The 18149-nt window shown below is 39.0% G+C and overlaps 1 protein-coding gene across 5 annotated transcripts in view; it reads right to left on the reverse strand.

The window, feature by feature from the left end:
• LOC109984416 (protein MTSS 1) overlaps nt 1-18149 on the reverse strand; it is a 47716-nt gene that overhangs the window by 17001 nt on the left and 12566 nt on the right. For all 5 annotated transcript variants that reach the window (XM_020634559.3, XM_029277489.2, XM_029277488.2 and 2 more), the window contains exons 4-5: nt 1843-1927; nt 55-146 (exon numbers count right to left, since the gene is read on the reverse strand). In XM_020634559.3, the coding sequence (XP_020490215.1) occupies nt 55-146; nt 1843-1927 (177 nt within the window). The remainder of the gene's footprint in view (nt 1-54; nt 147-1842; nt 1928-18149) is intronic.

Raw genomic sequence — 18149 nt, forward strand, 5'->3', positions numbered from 1 at the left:
TGTTTAAGATGTTGTCTGATATATGAAATGATGAAGTTAATTTGTGTATCCTACCTTTAGCATGGTCCTTGTCCAAAGTGTTGACTCCTCTCTTCCAATCCTCCACCTGTTCTTGTAGAGGATTGATCAGACCCTCAAGGAAGACCCTGTGATTAACAGCAAAATATTGTTATTTAATCTGAGGTCAGTTTGATTCTGTAAACCAATTATATGTACAGTAAAAAAAAACAATTATATGTACAGTAAAAAAAAAATTATATGTACAGTAAAAAAAAAAATTATATGTACAGTAAAAAAAAACAATTATATGTACAGTAAAAAAAAAAAGATATGTACAGTAAAAAAAAAAATTATATGTACAGTAAAAAAAACAATTATATGTACAGTAAAAAAACAATCATATGTACAGTAAAAAAAAAATATATATATGTACAGTAAAAAAAAAATATGGCCGCAGGTTCGAATCCTGGTCCTGTCAGCATTTGGTACATTTCATCCCCCATTCTCTCTCCCCACATTCTCTGTCACTCTATATCTGTCCAATCCATTAAAGGCAAAAAGTCCAACAAATATCTTAAAAACAACATGAAAAACTCATTGAGTGATACATGGATAAACTATCTTATTTTAAATAAACAAATAACAATACTACACATGAGGCATATATGTTTACCATCCAGAAACTTCCTTTCCTTTTATGTTTCATGTTTTACAGGCATGCTGAGCACGGTTTGTCAGTCTGTCACCTGTTTATAAACTAGCAGACAAACCATCAGACATAAAAATCATTAAGTCTGGAATTTCTGTCTAACACTGTATGGCCTTTTTTGTCAATCATTAACAAGGTGAGAGAAAGCAAAAAACCAATGAGTGTCACAGTAAGAAACTGGTGCAGTCTTGTCTGTCAATCATTACCTAACACTGCCCGTCTTGTATTTGTGAGTGTTAAAGAGGCTGGGTATGAGAAGTAGGGAGCTGAAGGCTTAATGCACACAACTAAAATTAGACCTCTCCCTCTTGCAGACATTTCTCAAGTGTGTGTGTCAGTGGGTGGGTGGTGACCACAGCCCCCCTGTGTCCAGCCTTTGCTATGGAGATCCAAGTGGAATCTGTACTGAAATGCCACCCAAAATTAGAGCGCCCCTTGTCTACATAATGTGTGTATGTGTGTGTGTGTGTGTGTGTGTGTGTGTGTGTGTGTGTGTGTGTGTGTGTGTGTGTGTGTGTGTGATGGAAAGAGAGAGGAAGAGCTGTGGTGTGTGGACTACACTGAAACATTACTGATGTTTGTGTTGCCAGACAAATCGTCTCTTTCCCAGCATTTCACAACAAGTGGCATTCTCACCCACACACACTGAATGTCAAGAAAAGGTAAAATAAAACTTTATTTATATACACTATTCAATGGTGAAAGTATGCTAACTGTGACCTACTAATATGGAGAACACTGTAATAAGAAATTTACTCTAACCATACTAGAAAGTTACCTTTGAACATTTATCATTATAGTGCTGATATTTTTGTTGGAAGTGAAAAAAAAAACAAAAAAAAAGCTAAACGTTTATCACTTGAAATTACCAAACTGTAAATGTGTGAGGAGGGGACGTTTTTTTAAACACATAAACTCCTGATTAACTGTCCTTATTTAGCTCAGCCAAACCACTTTGATTAAATTTATAGGGAAAGAAAACCCTGCTCTTACCCAACCCCATTTACATCCCCGCCAAGCATTCAGCAAAATTGCATGAGGGATATATCATATCAGATCCTGTATGTTTATAAATGTCGACAGTCTGTAAAGCAGGAAAGTAGAGAGAAGGTCAAATGTGTAATGTTGCTTACATGGAGAACTGTTTGAGTTTAGCCTCTATGCTGCGATGTCTCATACACATTCTGGTCAACGCTGATCCAATGTCCCTGGTCCCACCTGAAAGACAAAAGGTTTGAAATAAAATTACAACATGATCATTAATGATAGCATGCACTAATGTTCATATTCAACCAAACCTCAAATATGAATCACTGAAACGTATTGGTAATAGGGTAGGGTTAAGCAGCAGGCTTTGGAAAAAGGTGTAGTTGTAACACTCACTGACCCCACTGTCCCTTCATTGTGGATGAGAACTGTGAGAATCAGTGGGAAACACTGACATACGAATTGCACATATATTCAGGTCAAGAGAAGTGATGGGGAGTTGAAGCTGGAGTCAAGTAATTGTGCTTGAGGCTAAATGTGGGTTTCCTTCACAGGCTAACTATCTGTCCACCAAAGGCCTCAGGCTGACAGCTAAGCAGGGAACTGACAGTGATTGACAGAACTATTGTCTGGATGCTCAGTAGGACTAGTTGGTTTCTCCGTGGGGTTTAGGCACTACAGTGTGAGTGTGTGTGAAAGTTCTTTAGAGAGAAAAAGGAAAGGTGGGGGCACAGAGATCGTGTATGAAACTTATGACATTCTGTTCATTGCATCACTCACAGAGGGAGACTCACTCTGTGTATGTGTCTGTGTGTGTGTGTGTGTGTGTGATGATCTGATTTGAAGTGTGAATCCCTTCCAACAGAGCAAGCCATTCTGTAGTCATCACAGTCCTTGATGCATGCAGAGACACACAAACAGAACTGTCACTCACTCACACCCACTCACAATCAGATTCACACACACACACACACACACACACACACACACACACACACACACACACACACACACACACACACACACACACACACACACACACACACACACACACACACACACACACACACACACACACACACACACACACACACACACACACACACACACACACACACACACACACACACACACACACACACAGTTTGTCAGTCTTCTAAACTGGACGAAGCAAATGCAACAAGCTATTCTTCCTTACATAACACAAGAGGAATTAATACATTAAAACATTTTAATTGAAATTGAATTGGTTTTGCAATATTCTCAGTGAAATATGCAGATAAAAAGATTGTGATCAATTTTTTTTTTTTTTACATAGATTTAGAATATTTGGTACCAGTGTTGCAAAACATGCAAAGTAGATACTTTTATTGTTTAATTTCCTTTGCTTCTGTCTCTTTCACTGAGCTGTTTAAATGCCACACTGACCTAAAACGCTTGACTTCGATTATGAACAGACAGTTTGTCTAAGAACTGGTTTTTGAGACAATCAGCATCTATCCAGCTCTTCTTTAATACTTGAAAAAGTTTCTGGTGCTCTTCACTGCTCAGCAGTGGAAAAAGCAGAATAACTGTAACAGTGAAATAGAGGGATGCAGTAAACTAAGATATTCTAGATGAAAACTACCATTCAGTGATACAGAATTGAATGTCAGTCTCAGTGAGGCCATAATGACTTCTAAATTCTCCCTCTATCCATTCATCTATCCTTTCCTGTTTTACTGTGTGAGCTTGTAATGGCAGAGGGTGTGACTACAACATGCTGTAAAATAAACACCATAATGTTCATTCATTCTTGTGTTGACTTGTTGTCATCCAATCCATCCATTCGTCTGCTTTACTCTCCCTTACTATGATTGCTTGTTGTTGTAGAGGGTGTGGCTGATGGATGCCTCAGTGCCACAGCGAGGCCAGAAGAAAAAAAACCCTGATCAAGCTAGCTAAGTCTTGCAACTACCGGTAATAGTGTTTACATCATAACAACATATAATTTTAAAAATGTGTTTCATTCCAATAATTCAAAAATACTACGTACTCAATGTGCACAGCTGGTTGGGAATCAATATGGCTGGAGCCAATGCTGCAAATTTCTCTGGAATATCACTCACTATAAACTCACATATTATAGTACATGGAATACGAAGAAGTGTTAAAAGTAAGCATGCCAGCCCAAGGATGATATCAGGCCAACCTGCTTTTTTTGGAAAGACTAATTTTGTTGCTCTCAGGATAAAGGGGCTGCTAACACATATCATCGACCCTGTCTGGCAGCAAGTGACCCCGTGATAGAAGTAGCTACTTTGGCTCTCCAGTTGTCTACCACACACACACACACACACACGCACACACACACGCACACGCACACGCAAGCAAGCAAGCAAGCAAGCTTCAATTGCCTCACTGAACTGCTCTTGTGTGTGTGAGAGAGTGTGCTTGCATGTGTGTGTTTTTGTGTGTGTTTTTGTGTGTGTGCGCGAGTGCGTGTTTGTGCTTGCATGTGTGTGTGTGCATGTGGGGTGTTTCTGTGCAAAGTGGCATAGCTGGCTGTCAGTCGATAGCTTCTAGAGAATTGTAATTATCTATGCACCAACAACACTCTTCAAACAGATGAGCAAGTAGCACTGGCAAAAAAAAAGGTACAGGACTTAAAGCAACACCATGTCCTACAGCATGAATGACAAGGTAACTTAATTCATTTACGGCCTTGGCTTTATCTGACTTACGATACTTTGATGTTTTTAAATTGTTTAACCTGTCTTAATAATCTTAATACTTAATAAGTGATAGATTATTTTATATACAAAAAATTATTCCTAGATACATGTGTTCCAGTTTGAAACGCTATAAAGCAGCTACTTCTTACATTACTATAAAAAGAGCTTTGTTTTCATTTGGAACCAGTGTATTCCACAGTCTAAAAGGATATTTGTGACAGAGCAGAGGTGATGGTTTCCACAGTCTTTGTGTGTTAGTGTGTGTGTGTGTGTGTGTGTGCACTGGACTGAGAGAGCTAGTATGGCAATTTGAAGTCAAGCTGCCAAGTCTGGTGTGTCATCAACCCCCTCCAGATTGTTCCTTGGAATGTCACACTGTGCTGACAAAGAAGTGTGTCTGTCTCTGTGTGAAAGCACTCTGTAAGAGAGTATTAGAAAGAAAGCATTTTGAAAGCCCATAGATTATATAGGGATGTATTAATGTATTGATACAGCTTTAAAAGGCACTCAATTTAAGTGGTTTCAATATTAGCTTTTAAAATGATATGCAGCCTCTATACATAACAGTGCATTGCCAAAGAAGTCTGTGGGTGACGGGCGGCTCTATAGTTCTCACCAAACTCGCATTAAAGTCTCATGTATTATGAGGTTGAAGAAAAATGTCCCCAAAGGCAGAGGGCAATGCAACTTCACTTAAAGGGTAAAGTAGCTTCCCAAAGCTAACTGATTTTGTGTCATGTTGCTTGAGAATGTATTACCAAAAGTTCCCGGTCTGTGTTGGTGTAAATGAAAAGGTGGATTATGATATTTCTATGGTGATTTGATAATTCAAATCTACCCATATAATATGGTGAGTCTCTACTTCTTCTGTGATGATCAATGTGGACCAAACTATCCAGACTCAAAGTTTCAAATGCACAAATTGATTTTATAGGAAGAAAAAAAGGGTCCATGGTATATTTCTGGTAAACCCACTTAAGAGCATGAGGAAAAAAACAAAGCCAGGCTGTTTTCATAACACAGATCTCAGCTTGTCATTAGGGGATGGAGGGAAAGCTGATATGAAGTGAGAGAGAAGGAGGATTAATCCAAAAACGAAAAAAGGGGAGACGGAGAAGTGGAGAGAAAGAGAGAGTTATTGGGCTGCAGAGTTTTTTCACATGAAAACCAAAGAGGCCTGCTAGCTAAAAGCAACTCAGTATGGACACCAGATGGTTGCTATTAAATATAGGCCAGTGGTTACACTGATAAGAGACTTGAAACCCCACACACACACACACACACACACACACACACACACACACACACACACACACACACACACACACACACACACACACACACACACACACACACACACACACACACACACACACACACACACACACACACACACACACACACACACACACACACACACACACACACACACACACACACACACAACCAGCTGGACAGAGGTAAGGGAGGTGTTCACTGGCTAATTAGAGAGCTTGGGTAAAACACCAAGGCTGCATCCACACTAAACTGGCTAAAATTACTCTTCTTCATGTTGGGCTTGAAACGAACAAAGCTGTATCTCTTCAAACCAAAAAATGATCTTCAATATGTTGGTTGAACTTGCTTTACCCTGTGCCATGAAGCAATAACCTTCAAAAAACTCATTGCTGCCTGTGACTAATAAAGGCAATAATACCACAAAGATGTACTGGTATTTATGTTTACGTCTCAGCCTTTGTTTTTAGAAGAAGGTATGATGATGTACTTAAAAAGGAAGAACCATTAAAGCTGTTAGGGTCGTCGCCTCTCAACCGGAAGGTCGAGGGATTGATCCCCAGCTGAGCAACATGTCTGATGTGTCCTTGGGCAAGACAAATAACCTTGCATTGCTCCAGCTGCTTCGGTGGTGGTGTATGAATGGATTAGTGTTGTCCTACTCTCTAATGTACATAGCTTTAGATTAAGTCGTCTGCTCATTGAAGTGTAGAATTACTATGTTTTTTAATTTGAATGACAAAAAATGATCTCCTAGAGTACTCCATAAGCGGCAAGTAAGTAAGCTTCTCAGAAGGCAACAAGGATATTTACTTGCTTTTGTAACTCATAATGGTAATTGTAAAATAGTCACTAGTGTTTTTGTCAACAAATTGTAACAAAACAACAGTTCTTCTGTTCAGGGTTAAAGGCATAAAACTTGTAAATTGTATTTTTTTTAAAAAGACCCTGAATCACACACACATGCACATGCACTAGCACACACACTGAGTTGAGCAGTTGGCATGCCCAGATGGAGCCACCCACAGAGCACAGACCCAGGCTAGTATTTCATTCATTGATTTATATCCTGCTCTGCCAGTCTGGTAGTCTATACAGTAACTCTACAGTTATTTCTACTATAACTAAACCAATTGGCGATTTGTGTTGTTGTTGTTTTTTACTCAGAGTGAGCTAAAAGAATGACTGACTGTAGGAAAAAAGAGAAGTAAAATGATTGAACAAAAATTGGTTTCGCTTTACAGTCAATATATAAACTATGAAAAGGGGTTAATTAAGGAAAGATGTCCCGATAGCAATCTTCAAAGTTTAAGAGGTCAAGGGCTTATAATAGTTTGCTCTAATAGACGGCTTGGCGACCATGGGAACCAGGCCCATCTCTTTAATCACCAATAGCTGTTGACAGAAAGGCACCACACACACACACACACACACACACAGCAGGTCTAGTCTCTATGGGGCACCAACACATGCAATGTGTGGGCGAGCAAACACACACGCACCTGCTGCAGTGTGACCACTGCTGACACACAAAAAACTCTGGACTGTCTGACTACATCTCACAGCAGCTGTCACTCACAGACAGGAGGAGGAAAATGATGGGCAGAGGGGAGAGGAGGAGAGGATGAGCAGAGTTGTTGAAAGAAAAGTAAATGATGAGGAACGGAAACTATAAATCAACTTAATTTAACAGGCATTTAACTCTTGAGACAAAGCCTCATATTTACTGAACACTGACAGGAGAGAAGATACGTCAAAGGGAAGGGCTGATCATTTGTTTGTAAATGGTTTGCATCATAGTCAAATGACGCACCAGAACAACTGCAGGCTGACATCTGCATGTAGTTACGCAGGTATAGTGAATGACTGCTGGGCGTGGAGCTTATTGACAACATTCGTCATTGGCATTGGGCCAGCTATGTAGTGTATTGTAATAGTGGGAGTGATTTTAGAGGGACAGCATGTTACATCCAGTCTTGAGGCCAGACATAAACGATTAAGTATAGATGATAAATGTATACATTGCTCTCTGTGTGTCTCTCTCTTATTTGGCGGCATAAGGGGAATCAGCATTTCTCCCTTACTTCTCCATTCTTGTTACCATCTGTTCTCTAACCATTTCTGTCTCTCTGCACTGTGATTTGAAGTAATACTAAGGCAATGAATGGAAACCAAATACAATGACAAGAGTTCATTACTGTTGTCTACAAAATGCCACCATCCTTTTCCTTAATGCGTTTGTGTTCTGTGTGAGTTATTCCTTCTCCTATCACACTTGCTGCACATCCCATACACACCATAAGGCCTATAAGCCCTTTCATTTATTATTAACCAGAGGAGTGCCACAAAATTGAGAGTTTTGTGGCCAAACAGTAAGATTTTCTTGAGTGGCCTGGTCAGTACCCTGACCTCAGTCTATCTGAGCAGGTGTTTCACTTGCTGAAGACCACAGTGATTGCAGAAACCCCCCAAAAAAACAGCAGTAAATGAGGGCTTCAGTAAAAGCCTCAGGGAAAAATACTTTCAATAATAGCAGAAGTAAGCCAGTTTACATTATACAAGAAGAGTACAAGAGAAAAGTATGAGGGTGGTCTCTAGATAGAAATCCAAGGCTGGCAAAAAGTCTCCAGACCGACTTGACATGCTAATTTATGATAACTGGATAGCTGTAGTCTTACACTTCTACGTCATAACTGAATATGTTGGCTTCAGTTGCAGATTTGAATACAAATGTAGGTCATGGAGGACTTTCATCTCCTCCCCCCCTTTTATTCTACTGTATTCCTTTGATTTTTCTCTTAAGCTTCTCTCACTCTGATCTAGTTCTCTATTGCTCCCTGAAACTTTCTGCGCTCTGCTAAGTTTTGTTGCTTTTCTTTTTGTTCGAGCTTGAGTCTTCTGGTCCCACAACTTGTCTCTGATGTCACCGTGAATGTAGTACCATCGTGTTAACACAGTTCCTGAGTTAATCCGGTCAGTTAACATTCAGCCAGTTCAATAAGCGGTCAACATCAAGGTAAAAATAAATGTTGATAGGAGTCTCGTAGTGGAAATAAAGCATTTTGGAGAATTCTTTTTGTAATCTTTATTGACTGTATACTGAGCTATGTTTCACAACTTTGTATTTAAATAATATACTTAGACTTGATTTGAATTAAAGACAGGCATTTTATAAAACAGTAAATACATTTTTTTTCCCTCATATAGAAGAAGGTAGTTGATCATCACGTGAGCGCTTAGCTAAAATACCCAGGGGGCTTTTGGATTTTTGATGAGACAGAAATGGACGAATGGATTTTATAATGGATATAAATAACCACAAGAACCATTATATTATTCCTTCTCATTAAAGGCATTGTATAAAGGGCAAACACATTCCCTGTAAAAGCTTAAACACAAAAATATAATTATTTTTGGTAAAATAGCTGAAATACAGAGCTTTAGGCAATAACCATTACCATTCATATTGTTCTACAGAGTATATCACAGCTTAACAGCAGCCATGAGAATGCTCCCAACCTCTAACAATTCAAGCCCCCAAAGAGAGGGTCTAATCATAAGACAACCAGGGAGAGAGAAAGAGCGAGAGAACGAGAGAGAGAGCAAGCGAGCGATTGAAAGAGAACAAGAGATATACTAGATTACCCTAGAGCCCACTGCTGCTCTTTCTGGGCTCTGGTGTCCCACTTTTGCTCTAATCTCCCTTTCTGGTCTGACACACATTCCACAGACAGATAGACTGAAAGGATTTATTAGGACCTCTACCCATGGACTCAGTTTAGTGCTTTTAGGTTGAGTACTGCCATTTTTGTTTGTGGTATGGACAGCTGAGGTGACAGTACATACCTTCTGAAACAAATCATTTTTTGCAACATTCACACTTAGCATTCACACTGCTTAAAAGCATTTTAGAGTCTTTTGGAAACGTGTTTCAGGGGCTAAGGGCAGAAATAGAGATTTGCAAAAATCATTAACCTCATCCTTTCAGCAGATTTATTGGACAATAAAAATGCCCTTCTTGGTGACCATGGGTAAAATAAAATTACAGTATGGTCAGGAAGACGTGCATAAAGTCTGGTGTCCCAGTTAATCATTTACCATGAAGAGGACAGAGGGTCATATTTGACGCAACAACAAAACCACCTAAGGTCTGAGTCATGTTCGTCTTTTATGCATGACTAACGACACAGCATTATAATATCTATTATTATTATTATTATTATATCTCACATTTAGCTTCAAATGCAATTTTGTATTTATTTGAACAGTGAATATGGCAGAGACATTCCAGCTAGTTCTGAGGTGAAAGTATCACCTACACTACCCCAGAAAAATCTTTGTAACAACATGAATGTATTTAAATCAAGGAGGAAAGCAGGTAATTCAAGTAATAAGGTTGGAGAAGATTTATTCAGAGACAGAGTTAAGATCCTGTGTGTACTTGCCCATAGAAAAGCTCTTCAAAAAGGCCTGGAGAAGAGTTTGGTTAGTCAAAACTGTCAAAAAGGACTTATGAAAGAGATTAACTTGGAAGCTACTGTTGATTTTTGTAGGTATTTGAACAGAAGCCATCATGCCGTTTTCATGAGTGTGCACAAGAAACAACATGAGTCTGTATTATATTTTCCTTTGTATAAGCACTAGGAAAAGTGTGAAATGATTCCTTCAAGGATATATGTATTTAAAATGTATCTGATATCAGTCAGTCTTTGTTTTACACCTATAGGCAATATTTTAACATATTTTTTATAGATTTAAAACTTTATTAGCAAACTTACATCCAAATGTTGGTATACATTTACACGTATAGACAACGTGCATCAAATTATGCATTATATGCAAGTTCCTGTCTGCTAAACCAAAACACACATACAATATTCTAATCAACAATTAAATTAAAACAATGTGTAGGCTTGTTGTAAAAGTTTTTTGGAAAAGACAAGTCAGGAGGATGAGATAAAAGTTACATCATTCAGAAAGAGGAGAAGTGCCAATATTTGTTTTGGTCTACAAAAAGTTAAGGTTCAGTCAAAAACCTGATGTGCTTTTAATTTGTTACAATATAATGATCAAATACAGCCTAGATATAAAGAGGTTAGAAAAGAAACAGTATAACTTCCATAAATACATGGAAGACAACACATTTTGAGTAAGCTTTCGACGTCTGCATTGGACCAATGTGTACCCTTTGCCGCTATTGTTTAAATGATTTTTGAGAGGAACAGTCTATACATCATGTCCACGCTTTAAACCTGTGCTTGTCCTCATTCATGAACAACTGTACTGTTCTGAAGCTCACCTCTTCCAACGGTGCTAAGGCCAAGGAAGTGTACTGTGCTTGAGCACGGTACAGAGCACTCACACTAGTCCAATTAACTGGACTTTGGCTAATGTCAGTACGCCCTCAGACTCAAAAGCTTTTTCTAACAAAGTTGAATAATAGACAACCGTTGTAAAAATGTAGATCACAAAGGTGATCAGGTTTGAGTCTAACTTGCCACTAACTCGAAGTCATGCAAGGCATAGAAAAAAAATCTACAGGTTTGGCTTCTCACCCTCTGCTCTTACTACCATATATGAATGTGCCTGTGACCTCCACTTCCCCTGCAGGGAGAGAAACTGAGAGGCCTTTAGTCCTGGAGATACTGGTGATAATTCAAACCAGGCCGACACGAAAGAGACTGAACTGTTTGTCAGAACAACACAACACTTGCCTTGTTTGCAACACTGGCCCCACCAGATTATATCTACTATGTGTGTGTCATAGCCTTTGAGTCTACATGTGTGTGTGTATGTGTAAGGGCTCTCTAGCTTGTCAAAAAGTTAGTGAGCAGACATTCACCACCCAAAAGTCTACCCACTTTCACTATATACACACACACACGCACACACTTAGAGACACACAGAGACCCACACACACATCATTCATTCAGAGTGTTTTATGAAGTGTCTCTGGGACGATGGGGAACAATCCAGACACTGAATTCTCACTGAGTCAACCTGCTGACTGAGTAACTTGAATGGACTGAATTTAACCATTATTTACTCATGTATCAACCAACACAATGGCTGTATTATCTCACACACTCAATTATAAATACCTAATATATCAATCTAAAGGACAACATGTGACATGTCATCCAGAATTAAACAAAACATTAAGCCTAATATTATTTTATGTGGACATAATGAGACACATTTGTTTCATAATATAATGTCACCTTAACTTACTTGAATGTGACTGGGATGGACTGAGAGATGTTATACATCCTCCAAGATCACCTTTCTACTCATTCTGCAGCAGAAAGCTCACCTGACAAGTCATACAGCAACAAGCTGATGAAGGTATCCTGCTGTGCTATTTACATCTGTGCATCCATAAGTGTTCATGCAAATGTGTAGCTGTTGCACTCTATTTGTAAGCCTGACACATAGACACTTGACAATCTGAGCACATTTACAAAGTGTTTATTCTCCCCATTCTAACATAGGTCTTCTCTGTGTCTGAGACCTTCCATCATTTAAAATACTTTTTGTCCTTGGAGGAAGTTTTAACAGAGCAGGAAGTTCTAGGTGACTAACAGAAAAGGGTTGGGTACTGCTGTCAAAGACCGGCTGTGTTTACACCTGGCCTCGACAGCCTGGGCACAGGCAGGAGGTAAGACTGTACATAGGAAGGGAGGACAACGAGATATTAAGTGTGGGGAAAAAAAACTAGAATATGCTGAGAGAAGGAAGGGACACATTCGGACAAGCGACCTTAAATGAATTTGCTTCTAGGGAAAGTATTTTAATATTAAGGATAACAGAAAACGAGTTCATAAGATGACTTGTTACTTCCTTGTCACGAATGGTTAATTTGTTTAATTTTGATTTCGTGGCTGTCTCTGTTAAAATAAAAATCTGTGACCTTTGAATCAAAATCTAAATCTAAATCTTAAAGTGAGAAGTAAAAGAGCAGCAGTGTGAGTAAGCCTTAACATCCCTGTGAAACCCAGTGTGAGACTGTAAGTGTGTGCATGGCCGTGTAGAACAAAAGCACACTGTGTTGGGTCACCGCCTGGCTGCTGGGATGTGGTCTTGTGTTAAGTGTTAAGAGAGAAACCTAAAATTAGCACACAGAGCCACAACACAGACACCCTTGAGCAAAGCCCTCGTACACGTGCTTTAAACAGATATACATACGTGCACTCGGCAGATACAATTACATACACACAAACAACACTATTGTGTAGAGGAAACTCCTGTAGACAGAGCAGGCCAGCTTGGTTGCCCTCAGTTTTCCAGGAACACACACACACGTAAGCAGGTAGATTATACCTGCATCTAATCCTTTTATGTTATTAGTGAATATATAGAAACATCTTTGCAATAAGAAAGTAGTTTCAACTGGGAAAATAGCTTAATCGATTCTTATCAAGTCACCTCAGAAAGTCTGTGGAGTGTTTTGAATTTTGCTTTGCATGCATGTCAGATATTTCAAATCTAAAGCTCACCGGTCTAACAGGGTTTATGTTTAAACAAAAACAGAGCAAACAGCGCTAACACACACAACCTCTTTAGTGGACACACACTGCATGCACGCAAAGTCAAGTGCATGGATGATTCTCTGCTGCTTTTCCAGGTAAAACACACTCAGGTGTTTAGCTTACTCTGATCTCATTCTAAATAACATACACCAAGAGGAATGTGTCAAACAGGTTTTGCTGCACACATTCAAAGACAAACATACACTCACTTATTTGCGTCACTTCACTCCTTCACCAGTGCATTTTGAAGCCTAACTCTGAATTAGTGGTGTCCATGGACATATGTGTGTGTTAAAGCAAATGGTGGAGGGTAAATCTTTTCAAGACATTTCCCTGTATTATTGATGTTAATGTGTTTTATAGTGCAAACTAAAAGGCAAATAAAGTGAGTCTACCATAAGAAATGACAAGAGTTTGAGTGCATGACCTGTACATTTTTAGACAGAAGAAAGGACAACCAGCTCTAAATCCTTCTTGAGAATATATTGTCCATGAGACAGAGTATTTTAGTCTATATGATTGAATCTCTGCTTATGCTTTGCATGCATCTCTGTGCATATTCTTCTTGGACTAGTCATTGAATCTATGCTTTTGTTTTGTTTATTCGACCCATTAAGTAGTTTAATTGCTGGTTCCAGTGATCTGTAGGATTCCCAGGATGAGGTCAGGGAGAACAGAGGAGAACAGAGGGGGAATTGAGAGGCAGGCAACACGTCTGAGGATGGGATCTAGGTCTGGGCCGGACAGCGGACAGCGGACAGGAAATGTATACGGCCAGGCTGGTCTTGGACTGAAATTGGAAAGAGGACAGAGCCCTTTCAGAGAGGGCATTGAGACAGTGGGCTAGTTCAGGATCTAAAGCTGCTCTGTAACAAAAGGCCAAGCCATGAACTGAGAGGGGCAAAGAGGAAAGGGCCTAATTTTTTTCTTCCTGAGCTGTATGGGGCTCTGTCCATAACGGAGCACACAGAGCATGCTTAGAGAAATGGGAAAATACAGGCAGAATCAAACTAATGTTCCACAAAAGTCTCAAGTTCAGTGCATTCCATGGTTGGTTTGGAAAGCCAATGTGTCATGATCATTCACAACGGAAAATGTCACTTTTGTCTTGAAACATGTGAAGTCAAAGAACATCTGCATTCAGGTAAACCTTTCTGGATTATAGAGTTACTGTGCACAGCTCAAATGGGAAAAAGGCAAGACAGAACCTGACTGTCTACTCATTTTAAACTCCTCAACTGGATCAGTCCTTTATTTGAGTCTAAATAGACAGAGTGTGTGCTGGTTCAGAGTAATTATATGGCCTAGCGTCACTCAGTAAAAGGGGATGAGGGTCAGGGAACAGAGGCCTGATTGAGAAATAACCAGGGCATGCATATGCACACACCAACACACACAAGAACAAATATGTAGTACATGTGCTTTCCTCTGTATCCACCAACTCAGCACTCACACGCACAGATCCTTGTTAATGTGCAGCAGCACTCCAATTCCAATTGAAAGATGACATAAATCTTCATTATCTAATTCATGTATGCACACATAACTAACCCTCTATCACCCATTTAGACTTCATCAACCCTGTTGTTTTACTTCCATATTTAGTCAATTGTCAGCTTCATGGACATACTCAACTCAAATTATTACCATGCATGTTGTACATTTAACTCAGCTGTTAATCGTTCTAAAACTATTAACCACCATGACTGAGTAGTTAGAACACTGACAATATGTGAGTATGTTATCCGTGCCTTTTACAATGACAGGCATAGATAACAGGTAACAGTTGTGACTGGGATTAACACACGCACCAAGTGCATTACCAGATGACTACAAACGGTAAGGTAAATTCTCAGAGACATCTGGGTTTTACAGCCCCATGTTGCGCTGAATATTTACAACACACAGCAACATAGCATGAACAATTTGTACAATATGTGTTGTGTTGTGTGGTTTTCAAGTTTCGGAGTCAATTTTTTGTTAAACTGACATTTAATTTGAAACATACTAAAAGGTGCAGTGCAGATAGTTCAAAGGGAAGAAGACACAAATCTCTGGATTGGAAGTTATTTTCAGGAGCTGAACTCATTGTTGGCACATATGGGCTCAGTGGAACTAAGCAATTCCATAAGGAGGGGCGGCATTGATGTTAATGGGAGAGGTTATACAATGGGCTGAAGCTAGGCATGGATAGAGGTCAGAGAGAAGGCTTCTAAACAGCTACACAAGTAGGTTTAAATGTAGCAATACCTCATTGATTATTTTCCTTTTTGTTAAACCCAGATATTCTGAAATACAGAAAATGCATATGTTGGATTTTGATGTGGGATTTTGTATCACACCCACACTAATTCAGCACACATAAGCTCCTTAATTTCAGAAGCCCCATCCTTCCCCTCTCTATGACTACCAAGGGATCAAAAATCATTAAGCTTCAAAAAGGCTGCAGCTTACTCAGACCCACTGGGCTACTTCAACATACAGTTTTGTTTTTTACAAACGGCACAAGTGGGAAAAATGAGACTGTGGTTGTGCCTCTGTAATGAATTAATGTTAAACCTACTGTAGGTGCAGTCAGGTGAGTAGGATAAACACTGATGTAATAAAGAGGTATGGCTTGGATAGCAGATAATTGTAATGGCATTGGAACTGCAATAGAGACAACAATAGCTGGCATACGGACACAACATGTGTCGGAACTGGTTTATAAAAAATGCACAACAATACCTCAATCAAAAATAAGAAGAAGCATGACTTGACCATGACCTTTGGTAGGTAGGGAAAGCAGAGGTCCATCTCAGAATCAATTTCCATCAAATATAGTTATCTCTTAACATTATGGATGTGCTGAAATAGGTAATTGTTTAAAGAATCTTTCATCTTTGGTGATACACAATTCTCGTCCAATGTTATGTGAATAAGTAATTATTCTTGTTCAAAATAACCTGAATAATCAGATAGCTGACTGTAGGATCCAAGTAATTATCAGCTCTAAGATCATGTTTGCACAACTTAATAATCTTTTTATGTCTAATGAGTCTGGCAGGCTTCTACATGCTTGCTTTGTGCCAGGTGTCCATTTCATCTTTACAGAGTCAGACATGTCTAAACAGACTCAACACTGGAGATGCTGACAGAGCCACTGGGATTAATATATATATATCTACACACACACACACACACACACACACGCACACGCACACGCACACGCACACACACACAATGTACACACACAAGGGCTCAGCTCAGAGACAGTGTCCTGACAGCTGCTTACTACAGGCTGGTTATTTTTAAAACTGTGAACACACTAAATGCTACAACTGGTGCGAGAAATTCTATGTTGTGTGTTTGTCTGTGGAAATTGTTTTGTAACATGCAATAAGCAAGAGGAGATCAAGATTTATGATCTGCCAATCCTTTCAAATTTGTCATATATATTTCACACATTTTGAATGTCTGGCAATTTGGATGACAATTCACAGTACAATCTTATGTAACTTCTCGAGTCATGTATGAGTTTTTATTCTAAGGTAGTGGTTTCAGACACAGATATTTTAAGATAGATTAATGAAAAAGACTTGAAAAAGCGATAATATGCTAAGCAGGCAGAGATGTAAAGCAAGTCACTGACTATAGACCTCGACTATAGTTAAGTACCGGTAAGTAAAAAGCAAAATGACAAACTTAATCAAAGTTTACAGCCTTGATATAAATTATCGCATGCTGTCCTCGTCTGGCCTGTTGTATGATTTGACTTCATCCCTAAATTTAGCAAGTTTGCCATCAGCAGTTTCCCCGTGTCTGACTCAGAGTTACTCTTACTACTCAGCCACTCCGTCACTCTGACACTCAATGAATGGAACATACCACAAAAAGGTATCACTCGTATACAGCGCTATGAACATACGCAGACAAGCTAAAAATAGACCCACAGACACACAAAAACAGACTCATATAATAGCCCAATATACAATGAAACTGAAACTATGAGGAAAGCATTATTTAATAATAAACAGAGGGGGGGGGGTAGAGGTGATCTACATGGAAAAATGAACTGGTGCCTGATGAATAAAAGAGAAATGATTATTCCTCCGCCTTCTCTTCTTCTATCCACGTTTCCTATTTGTCAAAATTGTCACATTTTCTTCTTTAGCAACACACATTGTCGTAACAGATTGTTTGTCAGTCTCCTTGGACATTGTTGCATGTGGCCTGATCCCTGTGGTCAGCCCAAAACACTGAATAATTTACATTTGATATCATGAGTTCAAACAATGGAACTATTTACTCTATTAGAACAAACATGGTCACACTGTTCCTACCAGGAGACACTCTGTGGGTGCCCAAATGTTTGTTTTGCTAACAGTTCAAGGATACAGGCAAATGGCTGCATGTTATGTTGTCACTTTATTGGGCAGATTCAAGGTTAAACTATAGAAAGGACTTAACAGGGAAAGAAAGCTAATATGGCCAAAAAAGGCAATAGAGATAGAGAGAGAGAGAGAGAGAGAGAGATAGCTGTAAAAATGACATCAAATAAGTGCAAGAAGAAAGTGAGAGTGTAAACTTCAGTTAATGAATCAGTGGATTCACGTAAAAAAGGCAAACAAACTAAATTCACCCACTTCAGGATGTTAGTTTAACCTGTTTTTGTAAAAATGCTATAGGAAAAACAAAAAAAACATGTTGATTATAATATAAAACCCTGTCAAGGATACATATTTAGAACATTTGAATTAGAAAATCACTGTTGTTGATATGACACTCAACAGTAAGCATTTCTCTAAAAAAAATTGTCATGAATGTTTTTACCCAACGATTTCCATACATTTGTAGCTCAACTTGACAGCACAAACATTACTCAGACTCAGTGTTAGCTTACTTTTAACTAAGTGACCAGTCAAAATCATATCCATTTTTACAATGCAGAGAGGA

This window comes from Labrus bergylta, chromosome 8 (genome assembly GCF_963930695.1).
Source record: "Labrus bergylta chromosome 8, fLabBer1.1, whole genome shotgun sequence".
NCBI lineage: Eukaryota > Metazoa > Chordata > Actinopteri > Labriformes > Labridae > Labrus > Labrus bergylta.